Here is a 21,200-nt window from a genome sequence, read left to right as displayed (position 1 = left end):
GGGCCATGTACTGTTGCTTTTTGAATCCAGCCCACCAAGCATTTTACATTATCAATAGTTTTGTAATATTTTTTTCATTGAGTTTTAGAAATCTAAACTGGTTAATTCAAATGTTGTTATTCATTTTGAGTTTTATATTTATTAGTAGTAATTGATTGCTAAATAGGCACGGGGCCCGACTGGTTAGCACAGTTCTGAGGTTCAAATCCCGGCCTCGCCTGTGTGGAGTTTGCATGTGGCTTTTCTCTGGGTTCTCCGGCTCCCTCCCCAATCCTAAAAACATGCACGCTAGGTTCATTGAAGACTAAATTGCCCATAGGTGTGAATGGTTGTTTGCTTAGATGTACCCTGTGATTAGCTGGCGACCAGTTCAGGGTGTACCCCGCCTCTCGCCCAGGGTTAGTTGAGATAGGCGCCGGCACACCCCAGACCCTAGTAAGGGTAAGCGGTGTAGAAAATGGATGGATGGATTTTTATTTCTTTTTATTTTTTTTAATGATCATTGATGAGCTTGAATTGCTACATTTTTAAAATGAATTTATTTACATGTGCTTTTTTTTTTTTTTTTTTAAACCTCCTCCACGAATGACCTGGCCCACCTGTCTGTTTTAACACTCAAATGCAGCCCTTTAGCACAAGTGGAGTAGTTTTGCTCATCGCCTTTATTCTGAAGGCTCCACCTCGGAAGTGTGATGAGTTGAACACTCGCGCTTCCCCTCGACAGCTTCCGGTGCCACAAAACGCAGACGTAGTAAACAAACAACTTTGGTCGGAGAGAGGTAAATACAGCACAGTTGTCACTGCCCTGTATTTGCATTGAAATCTTTAGTACGAACGATTTGGTTGTAACGTTAGGGCTGAGCTGCTTGGTTCCATTGTCCTGCCAGTGATGCTTAGCTAAAGTCTCCTGTCTTCAACTGTTGTAGCAACGTGCTTTTTGCTAGGCAGGTTTAGCCACAGCACATTTACAATAGATAAACAGTCTAACACATTTAAAATTGTTTTGATAGACGTAATTCACGTTCACGTGCAACTGCATACCGTAATTATGATACAAAAAGAAAACACGCCTGCGAATGGATCATCTTCAAAAGTGCTGCTGCTTCTTTCCAAACTGATAGAGCCTGTTTTCCTAATTTCCTGGATGACGATCATACAGCACATTTGATTAGATTGTAAACCTTGATGACTCTCAAACGATCTGAATGTGAATATGTGGGTATCTCCTCACTTCTATCATTCGGGCAGTTTCAAGGTTCAACACACCTGAAGCAAGCTTCCTTCCAGAATGTCCCATCTGTGCACGTTTGTTATAATGAATAATGACATTGAATGAGAGATTTTGTGAAACCAGGACACAAAACAGATTTTCCACTAATTGGCTGAGGGGAAAGGCATTCCAAGATTCATTCATTCATTTCCCAGACCACTTATCTTCACTAGGGTCGCGGGGGTGCTATATTCGGGCGAGAGGCGGGGTACACCCTGAACTGGTCGCCAGCCAATCGCAGGGCACATACTGACAAACAACAGTTCGCATTCACATTCACTCCGACGGGCAATTTAGAGTCTTCAATGAACCTAGCGCGCATGTTTTGGCCATGTGGGAGGAAACCGGAATACCCAGAGAAAACCCACGCAGACACAGGGAGAACATGGCAAACGCCACACGGGCGAGGCCGGATTTGAACCCGGGTCCTCAGAACTGTGAGGCAGATGTGCTAACCAGTCGCCCACCGTGCGGCCATTCTAAGGCAAATGATCATTTTATTTTATTTGAAGACTCTATTTTTCCTAAAACACTTCAAAGTGATCAATAATGTTGTGTATCTTTCCCCCCCCCCCACAGAATATTAATACATTCACTTCTACTGCTTTTCCTGTTCAGAATCACAGGTGAGCTGGAACTTATCCCCGGTGACTTTGGCCGAGTGGAGTTGTTGGCAATTGCAGGGGTGATAATATATACGTTACATTATTTGTATTGTGATGAATACATATATTAGTTTAGTTTATTTTTTGAACACCTGCTTTTTCTTGCTAAATATTGGGAACATGTTTTGGAAACATTTTCTGAAAACTTTAAAACCAGCTATTGCTTTTTTTGGGGGGAGAATGTTGATCGTTTGTCTTTGCTATACTGCAAACTGATCTGAACTGCAATTCATACATTTAAATATAGTTATGTTTTTAAAATAAAATGAATATTAACAAGAAAAAAAGGTGCAACATTAACTGATTTAGGTGAGCAACTGCAAGTGAACAATTGGGACACAGCATCTTTTAGAGCGAATGGCACTATTTGTTTCTACATACATAAGATGTTTTTTTTCATCCTTAAACAATTACAGTTGCCCTTTTACCCATTAGATTTAAAAAAAAATAATATAATAATAATAACAATAATTTTCCAAAAATCTAATATGGCATACCACATGCATGTTTGGTAAAAAAATGGTTTTGTTTCATGTCCCAGGGCTTTATTTTAGGATGTTTAGCTATCTAGCTATGTTTGCAATAAAGAATGTTCTTGTGTAACCGCACGACTCTTTGGTTCAGTTGAGCCTAAAACGATGACAACTGACTCGACACTCCTCAACTCCGAGATGGAGTTACAGCAGCAAGAAGACCTGTATCAGCAGCTGCTGTCACAGGTCATTTCACACGGATTCCGATTATTCATTAAATGTGTTATATTTCCTCGTGGGTCTGCAAATTATGATTATATTTGTAAATGTAGACATTAGGAAATATGCAGACTGCAAATCCAGATTCCAAAGTGATTCGACCGCAACCCGGTGAGTAGTTTCACAACATCAATGACACCAAATTGCACAAATATAGGACAATTAAAAAAATAATGCGTGCGTCCTCTCAGGAATATGTGTGAAGACGACGTCAGAGCGGGGCAAGCAGAAGGTCTTTGTCAACATCTGTCAGTCAAACATGCTTCCATCTCCGCCGGAGATCTCCAGGGAGAAACTTTTGGACTTGCTGCAATCGGAAGATCCCAGTGGCTACAGAGTTCCCATGAGCCTCGGGGAGCCGCACACTGAAGTGGACAACAGTCAGTAATCTTTACTTTATGAACACATCATGGGAAAAAAAGCCTTTTTCCCCCTATATAAATCACCACAATGGCTTTTAAATGAAACTAATTATCATTGAAGCATAGACTTTTGGCTTCAATTTAACAAAATACGGCATTAGGAATTACACGCACGAGGAAAAATGTGTTATGGTCCAATGAAACTCTGGTTTTACTTTTTGCAACCATAATTCTAAAAGATATGTTTGGTGCAAAAACAACATTGCTCGTCATGAAAAGAACACCACACTTACAGTAAAAAAAAAAAAATGGTGGTGGCAGCAGCATCATGCTTTGGGGCTGTTTTTTTTTTTTTTTTTTTTTCTTCCCCCCTCTCTCTCCTGCTTCAGCTAGAATGTTCCAAAGTCAGTCAGTGTTAACACAAAAATATTCAAGCTTCTGCTACAAAGCAAAGAAATGTCAGGTAAGCATACTGGAACATCTAACCTTTATTTAGGGTTCATCAGAGGCACGTGGGTCAGTTCTGTCCTAACATCAGTTTGAATGTTTGAATGTGATTGGTTCATTGCGAAAACAAGCACATTCTCGTGTACAGAGGGTGAACATACTTGTCAACCACATTATCTCAGTTGTTTATTTTGACTTCCCCTGTCTAAAATATATTTTTTTAATTGAGTTTTATAGGTCACAGTAATGGAGGGAAAAGGTTTGAAATGATTGATCTTGGTCCCCCCCACCTTTTTTTTAATTTTATTTTTTTAAATATAAATATCGCTAAAGCCTGGCATTTGAACAGTGAGTGATGTGTAGACTTTTTATATCCACTGTAACGGTGAAATCCATTATTTTGCGTTCCCACTGTTTGTATTGTTACACTAACTACTTCTCCTTTTTACAAATGAAATAATAATCATACTATATTCTTGCTATGTATGGCGTAAATTTGCAATTTGTGTCAGATTCTCAGGGTTGCACAGCGTATGACGTGGTCATCAACCAGGAGTTTTTCCAGAAGTGTCAGGTGTGTTGGTTGCTTTTTTTCTTCATATGAACAATCATTTCCTCATGTGCCTGGGTAGAAGTACAGTTGTTTTGACATGAATTCGAAAAGATACACAGTGAAATGATATATAGTCAGAATTTGTGGGTTGAATGTGATTCTACGTTCCTCCCCTCACCTATGGTCACGAGCTGCGGGTCGTGCCCGAAAGAACGAGATCCCGGATACGAGCGGCCCAAATGAGTTTCTTCCGCAGGGTGTCCGGGCTCTCCCTTAGAGAACGGGCGAGAAGCTCGGTCATCCGGGAGGATCTCAGAGTAGAGCCGCTGCTCCTCCGCATCGAGAGGAGCCGGATGAGGCGGTCGGGGCATCTGATTCGGACGCCTCCCCGGTGAGGTATTCCGGGCGCGTCCCGCCGGCAGGAGACCCCGGGGACGACCCGGGACACGCCGGAGAGACGACGTCCTTCGGCTGGCCCGGGAACGCCTCGGGATCCCCCCGGAAGAGCTGAATGAAGTGGCTGGGGAGAGGGGAGTCTGGGCGTCCCCGCTAAAGCTACTGCCCCCGCGACACGACCTCGGATAAGCGGTAGAAAATGGATGGATGGATGAACGTGATTCGTAAGATACGAGAGATAAACGAGAAACGGTGATAAAACAGATCAAATATAGACATCAGCATTTGTCTTTCATAAGCAATCCCACACTGATTCTTTAATCCTTTAAGTGTTGCCAACTAAACCAAAGTATGGCTTCAATTAGATGATCGCAATTTTAGTATGAGCGAACACCTGAACACCCCCCGTGTTACAGTCCAGCTACAAAACATTGTTTACACTAATAGGTACACTTCCACAAGCCAATAAAAGTGATTTCAACTGTACAATATACGTAGAAAATATTGGTCTCTCTATGATGCAGTGCAGATGACTGCAAACTACAATTGACAGTCATAGTTTTTTGTTAAATTCTCTGACTGACTACATTGGCTAATATATTGTATATATGTATGTATTGCCTAAAGATGTGTCTTGTGAATGTTTTTATGATACACATGATCCACATTTACCTATATGTGTCTTGTAGAAGGAACCCTTGTTCCAGCAGTTTGTGATCATGGTGTCTTTGGAAGGTTTAGAGAACAAATACAACATGGAGCTTAGTAGAGGTAAGTGTGCCTGTGTAAAACCTTTTCCTCGTTTTGGTAGTCCAAATTGTTGTTCAGCTGGTGGTTTTTGTCTTTTCCCAGAATGGAAGGTGCTGAAGAACAGGAAGTTCTTGGGGTCAGTCAGTGAACAGAACATTCGCACAAAAAGCAAGCCAGTTATTCAAGAGCTGCGACCTCGGTAGGTGATGCAGTCGGGAGAGCAAACGCTACAAAAGATGCCTTCGGTTTATGACCTGAGCCAGGGATTTTATACAAACTGGTTTTGTGATTTGCTCTTTTATAGGGACATCTCCACTTCAGAGGCAAAAAGGTGACATCATTTTCAGAAATGCTCATGAACTCATGTAGTTTATCACTCTTTCAGTTTTCTTTTCATCCCTTGGCTTGTTTATCCCTGAGGGTTTAAGTGCCCCCTCACCCCTCTTAATTCTGTGAACCATCCTCATCTTATGATTTAATTTCCTCAGACCAGAGTTCACCTTGTATGTGGAGCCCCCTTCTGGTGTCGCCCAGTACCTCATTGCAGAAATAAAGTTGCCTGGTGTGGTGAGAGACACACGTTAAACAACAAAAACTACAGACACACCGCTGAATCTCATTTACACATCCGGTCGCTCCCGCAGCCCCTCGGCTCATTCTTATCAGATTCTCATCTTGAAGGCAAATACACACGTTTTCAAAATGTTTAACTATCCAATCAAACACTGATATTGAATTGATTCAACTTTATTTTCAAATGCGGAACAAAAAAGCAACAAGAACAAAAAAGGCAAATATACAATATAAATATCCTATACACTGTGTACTGCCCATCTAAAAATGAGTGGGAAGTTCAAACTTATTTAAATCCTGCCCCTGCACCACGACCTACGATAAATTATCAATCAAGAAGCGCAATCCAGATTATGTATATAGATACTATGATACAGTACTGTGAGAAAGTATTGGCCCCCCTTCTCAAATTCTTATATTTTTCAATAGTTTCCCCACATTAACGCTTAAGAACATCAAACAAATGTAAATATCAGACAAATATACTGTAAGCCAAGTGAATTTAAAGTGCTTTCATTTATTAAGGAAAAATAACTATTCATCATTTCCTGGCCCTGTGTGAAAAAGTAATGGCCCCCAAAACTGTGGGGGAAAAAAAAAAGTGGTTGGGCCGTCCTCAGCAGCAGCAACAAGTGAAATCAAGCATTTTCTCTCACTCTTTCACTCCTCTGTGGAGATATTTTGGATCACTCTTGCTTACAGAATTGTTTGAATTCAGCAAAAAGGGAGCGTTTTTCAAGCGTGAACGGCCTTTTTAAGGTCATGCCACTGCTTTTCAATCAGATTCCAGTCTGGACTTGGACTAGGCCACTCCAAAATCTTAATTTTTTTGGGTTTTCTTTTTTTTTGAAGCCATTCAAAAATTGAATTGCTGGTGTGTTTTGGATCGTTATCCTGAACCCAAGTGCGCTTCAATTTAAGGTCACAAACGGATAGCTGAGCATTCTCCTTTGGGATTTTCTGTTAAAGAGCAGAATTCATGGTTCCATCAATCACAGCAAGTTGTCCAGGTCCTGAAGGAGAGAAGCAGCCCAAGACCATCACACTACCACCACCATGTTTGACTTTTGATATATAAATATAATATCTTGGATTAAAAAATCTGAATAAAACAGACTCGCGCTCCGTCCACAAGGATTGCACTTACTGGTAAACAAATATTAAACATTTGGCACGGAGGTATACACTTACTGGTAAACAAATATTAAACATTTGGCACGGAGGTATAAACAGTCATCAATGCCTTAACCTGCAATACGCTGCCAATCAAGTTTCCTGTGGGTTCCGAAAAAGTGCCAAGTAGCAACATTAATAACAACATCAGTCGATTAACGCAACTTGTTTTGATTCATGATTTGTACTACTTTTTAAAAGTTGCGACTTGATACAAATTCAACATACTCGCTCGTTGGTGTTAGCGGGAGGGTCCGCGCTCATCTGGCTGCAAATCATAGCTGTCACTTGTGCAGGTTTCCTCATGCTCGCTGGTCCTCGACATCGGTGAGGATCGCCTCGTGTTGACAGCCCGGCCCTCGCGTTATTGTCTTGACATCTTCCATCCCTTCCTCGTTGATCAGGAGACGAGTGTGGCGCAATACAACAGCAGCACTCAGGTACAGGCAGCGAAACTCCGTTTCTGAAACTCAAGGGCTGCAAGTAAAAAAATACAAATAAATCCTTTCAAAATGTCCACGAAACATTGATTCAGAAGGACGGGTTACACACTTGTGATCATGTGTTTTGCATCGAGATGCAACCAATATATTCTGTTTGCAAAAATCAAACATACAAACGTTGTTACTTTGACACCATTAAAACTGTGTAAGGGCAATCTTCAAGTAACATTTTACATTCTTAACTGTCATACAAGTTTAAGAAGAAGTTACCGTCTGTGTTAGTAGAAGATAACCCAGCGATGGGCCAACGTTTGTGCTCGAGGGCCACATTTGATTTTTTAAAGGAACAGATGGGTCAGGTCACTTGTAAATGGGGTCGTTAAAAAAGAATGGAAAAAGGTCAAATATGAAAAAGATCCATTTAACAGTACTTCATTCTCTTCTCATTTTTTCGATTGCATTAATCATAAAAATTCAACTATTATTTAATACAATACAAAAATGTGGAATGAACATCTAAAATTCAATATTTTTGTTTCTTTTTTATGCTAAATCCATTGAACGATTATTTAATGAGATAATTTTTAATGAATAAAACATGGATATATATACTATAATATATTCAAATAAACCAATTCTTAAAAGGGAAAGAAACGGCCGAATTAGCAAATATTACAGGTCTCTTGATGATGTAAACGCTCGGGGGGGGGGGGGGGGGGGCTGCCTTAAAGAACGTAGCAAGCTGTATGTGACCTGCGGGCCATACTTCGCCCACCTCTGGTCTAACATTGATTGTATACAACACAATATATCAAATACTATTTTACTTGACATTTGCTGGACCATTTTTCTGTAACTTCCAACTGAGATAGATTCTTGGGATTTGTTATAAATCCTAATTGGAAATTAAACTGTGTGTGCGCGCCCACTTACATTTTTATATACTGGACAAATCAATACATATTACTAGCTGAAATGACTAACAATCAAATGCAGAGGATTTTTGAAAAAATATTGTGACAGTGAATGGATACATTTAATGTTGTGGTATGGCTTTGACACTCCTACTATAAACAAATTATACCAAATGACGCTAAAAAAAAAAAACCCACCACGGTGTGTCAAGCATTTTGGTAGCAGCTGTTTGCTTTGATTTCAACTCGCAAAGAAAATGTGATACAATACACATCGAAATGTCATTGTTCATTTGGTCTTGTTCCTTGTGTCTCTCAGATCCTCACAATCACGATGCCTGTGGTGTCATCTTGAAACAACCTCCGATTATTGATCAAGATGCTGTGAGAATCGTGGTTACGCTCTACTTCTGGAACGAAGTGACTCTCAAGGCATTGGTTCTCACCTGTTGTCACTCACCCTGGGACCCACATTTTCCGATTATTGCCAAGTCGCGACCCACTTTGCGTAAGTGAAGAATGACGAAAATCATATTTTGAAACATAAATTCAAAGTACCTTTCGGAGAACCTTATTAACGGAGGATGAACATGACAACTGCATGCACAAACATGAATATCTTGGCACGGTTAGAAATTCTAACATCAATAGTTTGTTGCAAAATAACCTTAACCGTCTTATGTAAGAAGTTGTTCAAATGCCGGTTGAAGTTGCATTTGCATCCCAAGTAATAGCATTTCTGACGGCTACCTTGTCAAACTAAGGTTATTTTCCAAATCAAAGGCAAGTCCGTGTTGGTTTGCACGTTATTAATATTTCAGTGCTCTTATGGCAGCGACATAACCACAATTTGTACGCAAGTCGGAAAGTGCCAGTCTTTCACTAACCTATAAAGTCATAATTCTCCGAAATATTTGCATGAAGAACATTTCGAGGAAAACAATAAATACTACACTAACTTTGCGTGCTTTCTTGTACCACATGAAAACATTCTTCCGCCATCTGTAACCTCAAAATGTTGTATTTCGTACCGTCATTAAACGAGGAATGGCTCCAATTTCTGGACGACCTGTTGGCAACCTACGCGAAATGGCTCCGGGGCCCAGCGGTTGAGAATCACTGCTTTCAAGTGTTCAGTTCCAATGAGCTGGAGCATCATTTTTGTCACAACCACATTGTTTGGATGGTTTCGCTCAGCGCGTCATAAATGTTTGAGGTTGGCACCATTGAGCTAGAGTCAAGTTATTGTTATCGATATTTCATTGTTATAATTATGTGTGGGATATACTGTATGACTCCGAGCGGCCGCAACGTCTTGACCACTCGCACAATAAAAGTGCTGTGTTCCGGTTTGACAAAGATAATGTTTGCTTTTTAATTACACTATTAATTGAACAAAATGTTGTGATAGTTGTGACAACTACAGTACATCACACTAAGAGTTATTATTCAGTATTTTGGTCAATCATGTACCTAATATTAGACACAGCTCTCAGTATGACGCAGTACAGTTTTACACCACCACCAAATATCACTCCAGTCAAAAAAATGATTTATTAAATGAATACCTCTCTGACATTGTCAATCAAAAATGTGCATTATTAGGTTTGCAAAGGCAACATAGATGTGGATGTATATTCACATGAACCCGCAAAAGAAACAACAATGTGATTAAATGACAATTTGACCAAAAATTGGAGTTGGAGCTGCAATGCAATCAGGATATATATTTTTTTCTTTTTTTTTGGTGATATACACGAGCTTTGTTTTTGCATTATTTTACTTAATAACCCTTGGGCAAAAATGATGATGGAAAAGTGAGATTCTTTCATGTTCCTATTTTTCTTTACATTTGTATTGATTAGAGTTGATTATTGGTCTCATCATGATTATATCAACATCGATGTAATGTCAACAGCATGCAATTTGCTCTGGAACCTTGCGTGTTGTCTTTTACAAAAGAAAATCCACTCATTTGTTTATTCTAGACCTCGAAGTCCAGTAACAAACAAGCTCGCATAGTCTCGTCAAGTGACCTTTTGTGATGGTTCTTATATGTATAGTGATAGAGAGAGCTGGCCGCCCACCCCACTCCAGCCCACTGCCTATTTTAGGATGTGGTCGTGGTCGTGGTCGCTGCTCTTTGTTGCGCGCCTCCCATCTCCCACGCTCCTCCCTCCTCTTTATGCATCGGCGCAGGTCGAAACACGCAATGGACTTTCCCAGCAATGGTTCCGCGACGTTGTCCCGTCCTTAAACCTTCTTGGCTCAGTTGCAGGTGCTAACTTATTTGGAGCTCAACTCAAACATTTGCGGATTATGATGCAATGTAACACATTGTGATGTTCATTTTGAATTAAGCCGACAATAATTCATTTGAGCCTCACTAACGAATGTTTTGATGGGACGGATTCACGTGAATTAGATAGGCTTCGGCTTTTATCTACTGTCACATTATGCGAAAGGAACACTAAAGGAGGAAAATTGGTTGAAATATTGCCACTCGTAAAAGTTTCGGCAAAACGATTTGAACTTTTAAATGTAAGCTATAGAGAGAGCGATTGCTAACATTCTGAGCGAAGTAACAAAGGAGCAAAATTAAGTCATGTTGACAAGTGGAGAAATACACCTTTCCTGTATGTTTGCAGATTAGACGGATAAAGTTTGGAATGCCGCAAGCTTGTTTTTTTAGGCTGGCACAAGACACCTCGCATTCGCCACAAATCATTCAGCAACATCAAACAATTCTCTTAGATAAGGCCGCGGATTGGGAATATCTTCCTTCTCCGAGTCTTTTGCCGTCGTCGTTCTTCCACGCGGCTGTTGTCCTCCTTTTTTCTCTCCACCTTATAAGACCCGACTATCTTAATCAAGCTCTCATTCGCGGTAAACTTGACCTCTTTTTATTCACGCTTTTCGTCATGTCATCATCTGCAAAGGGTGCAAACAAGTCGACAGTTTTTTGACAAAGTAGAAAGGGCAGATGTCTGTGTTCAAAAGTAGCGAGTAAAAGTCAACAGAAAAAAAGACATACTTCCAGTTGTGCTCATAAGTTTACATACATACGGGCAGAATTTGTGAAATGTTTGGGATAATATGACTGACCACTCAGAAAACCTTTCTTTCTTTTAGGGATTGTGGTCAGGTGAAGTCATTGGTTATTACGCGTGCGTGCGTGCGTGCGCCCGCCCTTTTAGAATCATAATGGCAACTCCAATCACCCAAATGGGCCCGATCAAAAGTAAACACTACGTTTGGAGCGGAATAAGCAAAAGTAGACTTGTTGCACCCTGTGAAACCTGAAGGTGGTTTTGTGATATTTTGAGGGTGTGAGCTGCAACAGAAAATTGAGGACAAGGTAAATGCAGCATTTGATCAGAAAATTTTGAAGGACAATTCGCATTCATCAGCTAACACACTTGGACTTTCCAACATGTCAATGACCCAAAGCATGAGGCAGTGGCAACAGTAGAAGAAAACTGAAAGTGCTGGAGAGGCCGTCTCAGTCCCCTGACCACAATTTCATCGAGATGTCCAACGTGCACTTCATGTAAGGCTTCCCAACAATTCACAGGGCCTGGAGGTTTTTTGTCAAGAAGACTGGGCAGCTTTACCACCTGAGAAAAAAAAAACAACAACATTGTTTTCTCCTGATCACTCATGTTTGGAAGAAAAAAAAGATACACAGTCTATTATAAATTCTGCTTTGGTTTGTAGATTGATGAGCACAACAGGAAGTGAACTGCAGAAAGATGAATCATGTAGTTAAGTAGCGCAGGCTACCGAATTGTGTGTGAGCAGGTGGTTGAGTCGACCGGCATGAGGAGGAGATGCCAGCTTGTATTGCTCCCACGTCTTGTGACAACAGCACATTGTAAAACAGCATCCGTCCTCCGTGAAGCAGAAACAAGACTGCTCGCCAGCAAAACAGCTGGACAAAGCTGTGAACAAATATTCTCTCCGTGATTTTTTTTCTCAGTTAACAGTTGAGCCTGTGTGTACTGGCTACGGACGGAGTGGCATTCTATTTCTAAATTGTAGCATTAATAGAGCACGAGTCTAACGGAGGCTTTTGCCCATCCTGTAAACGATGTGTATAAATAGCACTGATGCCGCTTCTGCCATCTTTGTCCCCTGCCTCACTCGCTCGCTCTCTCTCTCTCGCTGTCATTGAGTCGTTCCCGCTCCACCTGTCCGGTGCCACGAGCCTCCATTTGTCCTGTGAGGTCAGGCCCGCACCGTTCCCCTTAATCCCACGGGGCCCTCATCTCGCGGCCGCCTAATCCGCCCGTGGCTGTCGTCCCTGCAAGTTTGCACGGGCGCGCGGCTATTTTTGAACTGTATATTCAAACAGTGCATCATACTCATCGAATGCATGTACACCTACTCCTGGCAAGAGCACGCGCACATTGTTTCCCCCTTGCTATAAAACTCCCCTTCGTAGCACGACCGTCACGCTCCTGCTTGTGTGTGTCAACTGATCCCACACCGTACAGGTCGGTTTGTCGTACTCTTTCGTTTTGGGTTTTTTTCTTGGATAAGTTATTTACATAGGAGAAGAAAAAGTCATTTCTTGATCATCGAGCGGTTGATGTGTTTGAAGTGGCACTATACAGCATGTAGGTCTAATGTGTCTCGTATAGTGAGGATATTAGAAGGCAAACAAATCTTAGATGTTGCTGCATACCTAAATGGATCACACGGGTAGAATCTGTGGTTTCAAAAAAAAAAAGTTTTGAAATGATTCATCTTCATCTCATTTCTTTTCCGAAAATCTGACATTTGAACAGGGGTGACTTCTGTATATTGTTCCTGCTCTCCCCCACTTGACCACGGTGCTGCCAAGGAATTCTTTGAGGATGATGAATGCGTGTCAGTATCTTATAGCAACAGCAGGCAGTTGTGCCAGTTACTGGGATGGAATTTGTGTGACGTTGAAATGTTTCAATTTCATCACTTGTCCGTCGCTGTTGTCATGATGAGGCGCAGTCTTTTTTCCTACGAAAACAATTGTGGGCAACTTTAAAACACACACAGCGACCGTCCTTGACTAACGTGACCCCACCTAAGGCCGACGCTTTTTGAACCCGACGCTGCCTAAATCCTCCGGGTTTATCAAGCCTACCGCTCCCTCTCTCCTTTTAGCTTGTACAGACATTGATGGTTGATGCTGATAAACCCGGAGGATCTCCCAGCTCACTTTCTTTTTACATTATTGCAACCTGTGAGTGTAAATAAATCAATTCAAGTTCATCCATTTTTCAGAAAAGTTGTGTTTGAGGACAAAGTGTGAGCAATGCTGGAAACAATGGCAGAGAAACCCTAGCTCTCTTTTTTTAACCTTTGTGACATTCTCACCTGCTGTTCTTCCATCAATCTCCCAGCATCCTTTGCCAGGACGGTGTCAGCGCACACCTTCTGTGTCTCTGCTTTGTTTTATGTCACGGCGACGGCAGCTCGGGCACACGATTTATAGCCGGAATCATCTCGGCATTTGTTATCTGGCTGTGTATTTAAAGTGATTTAAACATACTTCTAGTAAAGATGTTCAAGAACAAAAGATCCAGCATGACACTTAACACCAGTAAAATGACATTTAAAAAAACATAATTGCTGACATGGACCCGGTACGGTCTTTGGCAAATCTTTATATAGAATTCCTTTTGGACAGAAAAACGCTGTAGGGATCCAACCATCTCAGCAGGTTTTTTAAAAATCCATTGCAGCATTTGGGCTCATGGTACTGTAGTTGTTCACATAGCTGGAATATGTCTAATACAGTAGAATTCACCTTTAAACAGATGGAAATAAAATGGAATAATGACGCAAAAATGAATTGTAAGTCACAGTGCAAATACAGTGCTTGCAATGACTTTCCAAAATATGTATTTCAAAACAAAAAGTGCATTTTGTCGGTGTACTTTCTATATGCAACTTGCAAGTGGCTGGCATCCAGTCCAGGGTGTACGCCGTCTCTTGCCCGAAATCCGCTTCAGCACACTTGCGACCGATATGGATGGAAGGATGGATATATATTGTTCTTTTCCTCTTATTGGCATCTTTTTGTGGAAACGTGTCTCTTTATTGCCTGCCTGTTTTTCTGGCTCCTGCGTCATCCGTCGTCTCGTGTGTTTCTTTCAGCCATGTCTGATATAGAAGAGGAATACGAGTGAGTATCCAGTCACTTTCTCTTTCTGATAATAACAGCGATGATTGTACAATATCTTGTTTTCTCTGTTCTTTGTCTAGAGACCAGGCAGAGGAGGGTAAGGTGCAGAGGAGCTGTTCATACGGCTCTTTCAAACCCCATAACACATCAGAATTGATCAAGTATGTACATTGGACCCCTGCATCGGCACCATTTGGCCTCCGCAAATTCACCTGTTCGCAGCTTGTTGTTTTTTGAAATTCATTTTTTTCTATTGATTTTTTCTTTTCTTTTTTTTGAAGGGAACCAACGTCAAAAACACTTATTGGGGATTTATCTGTCGTTATTCAAGATTTGGGGGGGGGGGTTAAAAAATATATATATATTTTTTTCAATCCAATTACATTATAATGGAGCCTTAATGATCCAGAGTTTTGCTATTCGTGGTCTGGCCCAGTTATATACAGTGTGTGTAGGGCAGTTGCAATTGATCGAATAATTGACAAATAATCGATCATCAAAATAATCGACGACTATTTAAATAATTGATTTAGTTTAGAGACATTCACTAAAACTTGTCCAAATCCTCTGATTTCAGCCTGTCAACATAACATTTTCTCTGATTTCTGTAGTCCTTCATGGAAGTAGGCAAATTACCTTTTGTGTTTCATCCAAATAGACATTTGCAAATTTCTGGCAACTTACAGACCACACCAGTAACTGAATCACAATCCATTTAAGGAAAAAAATAATAGTCAGTTTAATCTATTACGAGAAAAAAAAATATTTACAGCCGTAGTCTGAATAATCTGTAAATGACGTAGTTAAAACTGAAGCAGCCTCAGAAGTGTTTATCAAAAAAGCAGCCCTTCGCATGAATCAGTAGCCAAGATGTAGCTCAGTTTTAAAAACGTTTGGTGAATGCAACATCACTCCCTCTCATGTGTTATTGCTTCACTGTTGTTCATTTGGTTTTGTCACTCTCTTTAAAAACCCAGAGAGCAAGTCCATAACTTGTGTGTACTGATAGATTCCGACCTGACTTTCAACAGTTATATCAAATCAATTACTAAAACTGCCTTTTACCATCTGAAGAACATATCCAGACCAGGAGAAGCTCATCCATGTTTTTATCTCAAGTAGACTTGACTATTGTAATGGTCTTCTGACTGGACTGCCCCAAACGAGCATTCAACAGTTGCAGCTCGTTCAGAATGCTGCGGCCAGAAAAAAAGAGGTCAGAACATATTATTCAAGTTCTGCTGATGGTCAATAAAGCACGAAATGCTTTAGGTCCTGAATACATGAAATACTTTAGAGCATTTCCACTTCGAAACGATCTTTCTTGCACTGTACGTTGTTTTAATTGCATTTTTATTTTTATCTTTGTCTTATAAGTGGTTCAGAAAATGGATGGATGTTTTAAATGTGTGTAAGTTGTTTTTATGCTCTTAATGTTGTAAAGCACATTGAGTTACCTTGTGTTTGAAATGTGCTATAGAAATAAATCTGCTGCGCTTTGCTTTGTTTTATCATTGAAAAATACCCAAAAAACAAGAACAGTCTGTTAGTAAAGAGTCATTGGTAAAAAGGAATTTGCAAAAACCTTGAATACAAAATATTTTATTTTCAGATTATTCGATTAATGGATGGAAGAATGTATTTGCAAGTGAGAGCCGTAAATCTGTTGTCTTTCCTGGCCAGAAGTAGAAGAGGAGGAGGAGGAGGAGCTACAGCAGCAAGAGGAGGAAGAGGAGGAGGAGGAAGAGGAGGAGCAGCATGAAGAAGAGCAGCAGGTGTACGAGGATGAAGCAGGTGGCGTGTTGTCAAACCAGATACTGTATAGAAGTTCAAGTCACCAGTGATGGGACATAACAACATACAAATACTTTCTTACTCTACTTAAGTCGAATTTTCCAGTGTCGGTACTTGAGTATTTATTTACAGTGTGTGACTCTTTTGAAAATTGTATAGTATTTAGGGGCAATGATATTATTTTTGCTTTTGTAACTGTTGTTTTTGTAATTTTTTTTACCTCAATACTGCAAATTGTGCGATGCCGAGCCGATTTTCGTTGTTCAGTGACAATAAAGTTCTAGTCTAGTCTATACATTAACAGTAGTATTGCTTTAGTTCACAATTTCAATTTCTTCATATTGATCATCTTGTCACTATATTTCTGATGCCCCTCCCTCCCTCCCTCCCTTTTTTTTTTTTTTTTTAACAGAGGAGGAACGTCCCAAACCGAGGTAAGTCTGCTTTTTGAGCGTTCTCTTTTCCTCTGTTTTACTGCAGCGGGAAAACTACACAAAAAATATCCCATTTTGACATTTGACCTTTGATTGCAATAGGGAGCTAATAATTCCATTGGGGCCATTATAACGTGGATAAATATTATTAGACCGGCCACAAATCCTTTTCGTGGCCTCTTTTACTCTGCATCGGATCCATACGGGAGGCATTTATTCTGCTTGCCTTTTATTTTGCTGCAATTGTGTGTGCTTTCTTACAGCAACACACTTATATATACCACAATCAGATAAAAATGAAAACATCAGCATCCAAAATGAATTGTCAGGGGGCGACAGTGTTTTCAATACAACAGAGCCGTAAAAGTGAGTCTCGGGTGTCGAGCAACTCTGTCCCGCTTTTATCTTCCAAGGTGGACAAATGCTGGCTAATCACATTTCCGACAGGCGAAACCTCGTGAGAGGCCGGCTCGAGTCTGAATCCCGCTCTGTCCGAATGACCGACCTCTTTGCGCCAAGTTTTGTTTTTCAAGGTTTCAGCTATCCAAAAGATTTTCGGTGCTGTCACATTTGCTAAGTACAAAAGAAAGAAAATGACCTCAAAAGTCCAAAAGGTTCTTTCATGACCTTGCCATCATCGAAGCCATCCCCCACAGGGACGCCTGAAGTACAGTGACCGGCATGAGTTTCTGCACGTACACGATATGACTTTCTTATTGTATTTGCAACAATGGCAGAAGCAAAACAACAGCAAAAAGCATGATTTCTTACAGCTCGTTGACGTTTTTGTGTTTTCTCCTCTCCTTCAGACCGACGGTCCCTCAAATTGCCCCACCAAAGATTCCTGAAGGAGACAGAGTTGATTTTGATGTAAGAAGACTTTTATTTTGCATCAGGACTGGAAGGGAAAAGTCAGAAACTAGTGCAACCAGCCTAATTCATTCATTTCCATTTCTATGTAACAACAGACAAACTAAGTAACTCTAAGGGCGTTTGTTCCACCAGGACATCCACAGGAAGCGAATGGAGAAAGACATGCTGGAGCTGCACACACTGATTGACGTTCACTTTGAACAGAGGACGAAGGATGAAGAGGAGCTGATTGGGCTCAAGGACAGAATTGTAAGCGACGCCGACGGATTGCTTCCTTTTAACGACGTCATTTGACGCCTTAGGCTCGGCACTTTTCGTAACCGGGTCGTTCCTGTGCCCGTTGCTCGCCGACTGACATTTGAACAGCGTTGCAAAATTGTCACCCGGCAAGAGGAGAAGCTTGCACTGCTCCGACACGTAGTACAATGCGTGCCATTCATATGCGACTTTCTCCAAACAGGCTCTGTTCTTGACCCACCACAAAGCGGAAGGCCCGCTACAACCGCTCCTGACGAAAAAAAGCAAACTGCTAGAGCAGGCGTTCGCGCAAAGCCGCATCAACAAAAGCTCCATTCAGAGGATGAGTCGGAGAGCGATAAAGCTTTTGCCGAAGCATTTTAGGGTTGTTTGAAGGCTTCAAGCAGAAGATTCTGATGCTCGACAACCCGAGACGTAAATTGGAGCGCGCGTCGCCCGTAAAACATCTCAAACTCCTGCTGCACTGCAGTCTGAGTGACAATCTTGCAATTCCAGTAGACAAACAAGGGAATGACATGCTCACAAAAGTGCAAAGCCTAACTAAGCTGTCAAATGGTGACGGCTTCAAATTTGCCCAAATAATACCTGAAACGGAATCGAAATCAAGTGTGTGAATGGTTACTTTTGGGACACTCTGCGTGTGTGTGTGTGTGTGTGTGTGTGTGTGCTTTCAGGGTTACACTTTCAATGAAAAGTCTTTCTTATTGCTCTCCTGGAAGAAGACACATAGTGGTATGATGCCTTGGATATTAATAACATTTAAACGGTGACCCCCCCTCCCCTCTTGCATCAGGAACGCCGTCGGTCAGAGCGGGCAGAAATCCAAAGAGTCCGAGCAGAGAAGGAGAAGGACAGACAAAACAGGATTGCGGTAACGTACACACACACAATTATGTAGTGTAAAGGATACTCTGTCCTGTACATTGGTGGTTGGTTTTGTGGGGAAAAAAAGGTTCTGCTCAAATGACACAAATGAGGTCAAAACCTGTTCAAAGCGGTTTCACTTCACCTCACAGGATGGCACTCGCATATGTAGTACCGTCTTACATTTTTTAGAAGTGGGCATCTGTTTGTTTATAAATAAATGATGCACCCAACTGTATTGGGTTTACATTATCGGGGTGAATACAAGATGACGGGACATACATGATTATTTCACTCTTGTTATCTGCCAGGAGGAACGTCAGAGGAAAGAGGAGGAGGAGGCCAAGAAGAAGGCTGAGGATGAAGCCAAGAAGAAGAAAGTACTATCTGGCATGGGGGCCAACTTCGGAGGCTTCCTGGCCAAGGTCTTGTTACTGCCGGCGATGAGAAGGAAAGAAGGATGCAGACGCCGACACTGGGCTGTGTGCGTGTGCGTGTGCGTGTGCGTGTGCGTGTCTGGTCAAGGCCGAGTCGAGGAAGGGCAAGCGGATGACTGGCAGAGAAGTCAAGAAGAAGACTCTGGCCGACAGGCGTCAGCCGCTCGCCATCGAAAGCATGAGGGAGGACTCCCTCAGGTGATTCATCTCTCCGTGGACTTTATTTATCATTCATCCGTCCCTCACCGGCCGATCGCAGGGTGCGACAGACGAACGGGCGTCCGCGCGCACGTTCACGCCCACGGACAATGAACCTTACACGCAGGGTTTGTTTAAACGTGGGAGGAAACCGGCGTACCCGCAGAAAACCCAAGCAGGTACCGGTAGAACACGCAAACGTCACACGGAAGGGTCCGAGCCAAGATTCAAACCCAGAACTGCAGACTGTGAGCCAGGCTGTATTTGTTTTTATGCCGGACACATACGGCAAATAACAAGCGTGACAACAGAGCTCATATTTCCCAGGATCAAGTTGGCGACCGCCACGTCAATCCCTCGTCAGTGCTGCCAGTTGAAAATCTTCTTTGTTCCATCTTGTTCTGTTTACATTCACATTCTGGATTCCTTTGAAACGACACTATTCAATTATTATTCATGTTTTTTTGGAATAGATTTGTAGGTTTAAGCATGTGCGAGTAGGGATCGAAAGAAACGTGTTCGTAAAATATGACGTGAATCATGGGCGATCCAAGCACCGTACCCAAGGGATCGCGGCACACGCGTGCGTCTATTCCTTCCGGGACCTAAAACGCTTTTTCTCTTCATGTTCCCCAAAAAAGACAACGAGCCCAGGAGTTGTGGAACTGGATCTACCAGCTGGAGTCGGACAAATTCGACTACATGGAGCATATGAAGCACCAGAAATACGAGGTGAGCGGGACATTGAAATGTTTTTCACGGGCCTCGATATTGGCTCATTATCCGTGGGCCGTAAAGGATCGACTTTCACGGAATGCACTCGAAACATGAAATTAGGGCTTTAAAGGAGACGTGCAACTATTTTGCAATTTATCAAGCGTTCCCGGGTGTCTTGAGAAAAAGGTCTGGTCCAAAAATACACAAAGAATAAAGAATTACAGAACACTCAGCATCCACTTCATCCCACCGCGATTCCGATGCTGAGTCGATGGCTTTCGTTGCCATGACGGCCAAAAACAAAGCTCATGCGAACTGACAAAAGTGAATGCCGACTTGACAATGGCTTTTCTGCTCCCTCTGGCCATTTTGTTCTTTTCTCTTGGCGCAGTTAACCCTACACCCCCACCCCGCATAAAATATATGGCCCATAGAGAAAACTAATTGAGTCCCGCTGTACAAGAATCAACCTCATAATTGTTTTTCCATTTGTTGTGATGAGAACGTTTTGTTTTTTTCTCTACTATATGCAGATTATTGTGCTGCTTAACAGAATTCAACACGCTCAGAAATTGTGAGTACTGTTTGTTTGTTTTTACAAAAGAAAGTTATGTCTGGGCATTTTTCTACTTCAAAATGTTCTTTGTGCGTTCCAGTAAAAAGGGGCCCGGCAAAGGGAAAGTGGGCGGTCGCTGGAAGTAAAAGCGCGAAAGGAAGAAGCATTCATCCAAACCAAAGTATTTACATTGTGGAGAGGAAATGAGGAAGGACAGCATTCTTCAATCTGTCGTAGCTGTGTGGCTTTTGATTGTTTATTGACAACGTATGATCATAAAACGACATGATCTCTGCGAGTGGGCATCTTTTTTCTTTTTCCCTCCACAAAGCAGGTATTGTTTTGATTTATACTAACACTGAGCTTGCGTGCTCCCTCCTGTCACCCCGTTGAAAATGTAATCGTAGTGTGACTATTTCAATCACTTTTTTCAAGCAATATCATGTATTCCATTCGATGACTTATCTTCATTCGGAACGAACGCCCCGACCCTCGGATGTTTCCTCGGAACTGGGCAGCCGAGACACAGTGAAGATAATAGAAATGAACGGAATGTCTCGGAAGTGGTAAAAGTCGTGAAGGTGTTTAGGCCAGGGGAGAAG

General features: G+C 41.7%; 1 protein-coding gene across 6 annotated transcripts; it reads left to right on the top strand.

Moving 5' to 3' along the window:
- Window positions 1-555: 555 nt before the first annotated feature.
- Window positions 556-21,014, top strand: tnnt1 (troponin T type 1 (skeletal, slow)). Of its 6 annotated transcripts, XM_061700175.1 has the most exons (25): window positions 719-779; window positions 1,850-1,896; window positions 2,560-2,654; window positions 2,741-2,798; window positions 2,879-3,067; window positions 4,009-4,070; window positions 5,135-5,216; window positions 5,298-5,394; window positions 5,500-5,526; window positions 5,684-5,762; window positions 7,238-7,268; window positions 7,346-7,381; window positions 8,618-8,806; window positions 14,440-14,467; window positions 14,548-14,564; window positions 16,151-16,261; window positions 16,674-16,695; window positions 17,505-17,565; window positions 17,701-17,817; window positions 18,620-18,697; window positions 19,002-19,115; window positions 19,216-19,325; window positions 19,967-20,057; window positions 20,576-20,616; window positions 20,699-21,014. In XM_061700175.1, exons 3-25 carry the CDS (start codon window positions 2,574-2,576, stop codon window positions 20,742-20,744), a joined length of 1,767 nt encoding a protein of 588 aa, XP_061556159.1. In that variant the 5' UTR covers window positions 719-779; window positions 1,850-1,896; window positions 2,560-2,573; the 3' UTR covers window positions 20,745-21,014. The 6 variants fall into 6 exon arrangements, with proteins under 6 accessions (XP_061556158.1, XP_061556157.1, XP_061556160.1 ...); XM_061700174.1 differs by lacking the exon at window positions 1,850-1,896 and having other exon boundaries at window positions 556-779; window positions 16,154-16,261; XM_061700173.1 differs by lacking the exon at window positions 1,850-1,896 and having other exon boundaries at window positions 556-779.
- Window positions 21,015-21,200: the final 186 nt, after the last annotated feature.

This window comes from Phycodurus eques, chromosome 16, assembly GCF_024500275.1.
Source record: "Phycodurus eques isolate BA_2022a chromosome 16, UOR_Pequ_1.1, whole genome shotgun sequence".
In the NCBI taxonomy this organism is placed as follows: domain Eukaryota; kingdom Metazoa; phylum Chordata; class Actinopteri; order Syngnathiformes; family Syngnathidae; genus Phycodurus; species Phycodurus eques.
This window is presented reverse-complemented; position numbering and strand designations above follow the sequence as displayed.

Excerpts from the sequence above, each read along its gene's own strand:
- tnnt1 (XM_061700173.1), top strand. The coding sequence starts at position 620 with ATGCAGCCCTTTAGCACAAGTGGAGTAGTTTTGCTCATCGCCTTTATT. Across the intron at positions 16,696-17,504 it reads GAGGAACGTCCCAAACCGAG|ACCGACGGTCCCTCAAATTG; the intron begins GTAAGTCTGCTT and ends CCTCTCCTTCAG. Across the intron at positions 20,058-20,575 it reads TGAAGCACCAGAAATACGAG|ATTATTGTGCTGCTTAACAG; the intron begins GTGAGCGGGACA and ends TACTATATGCAG.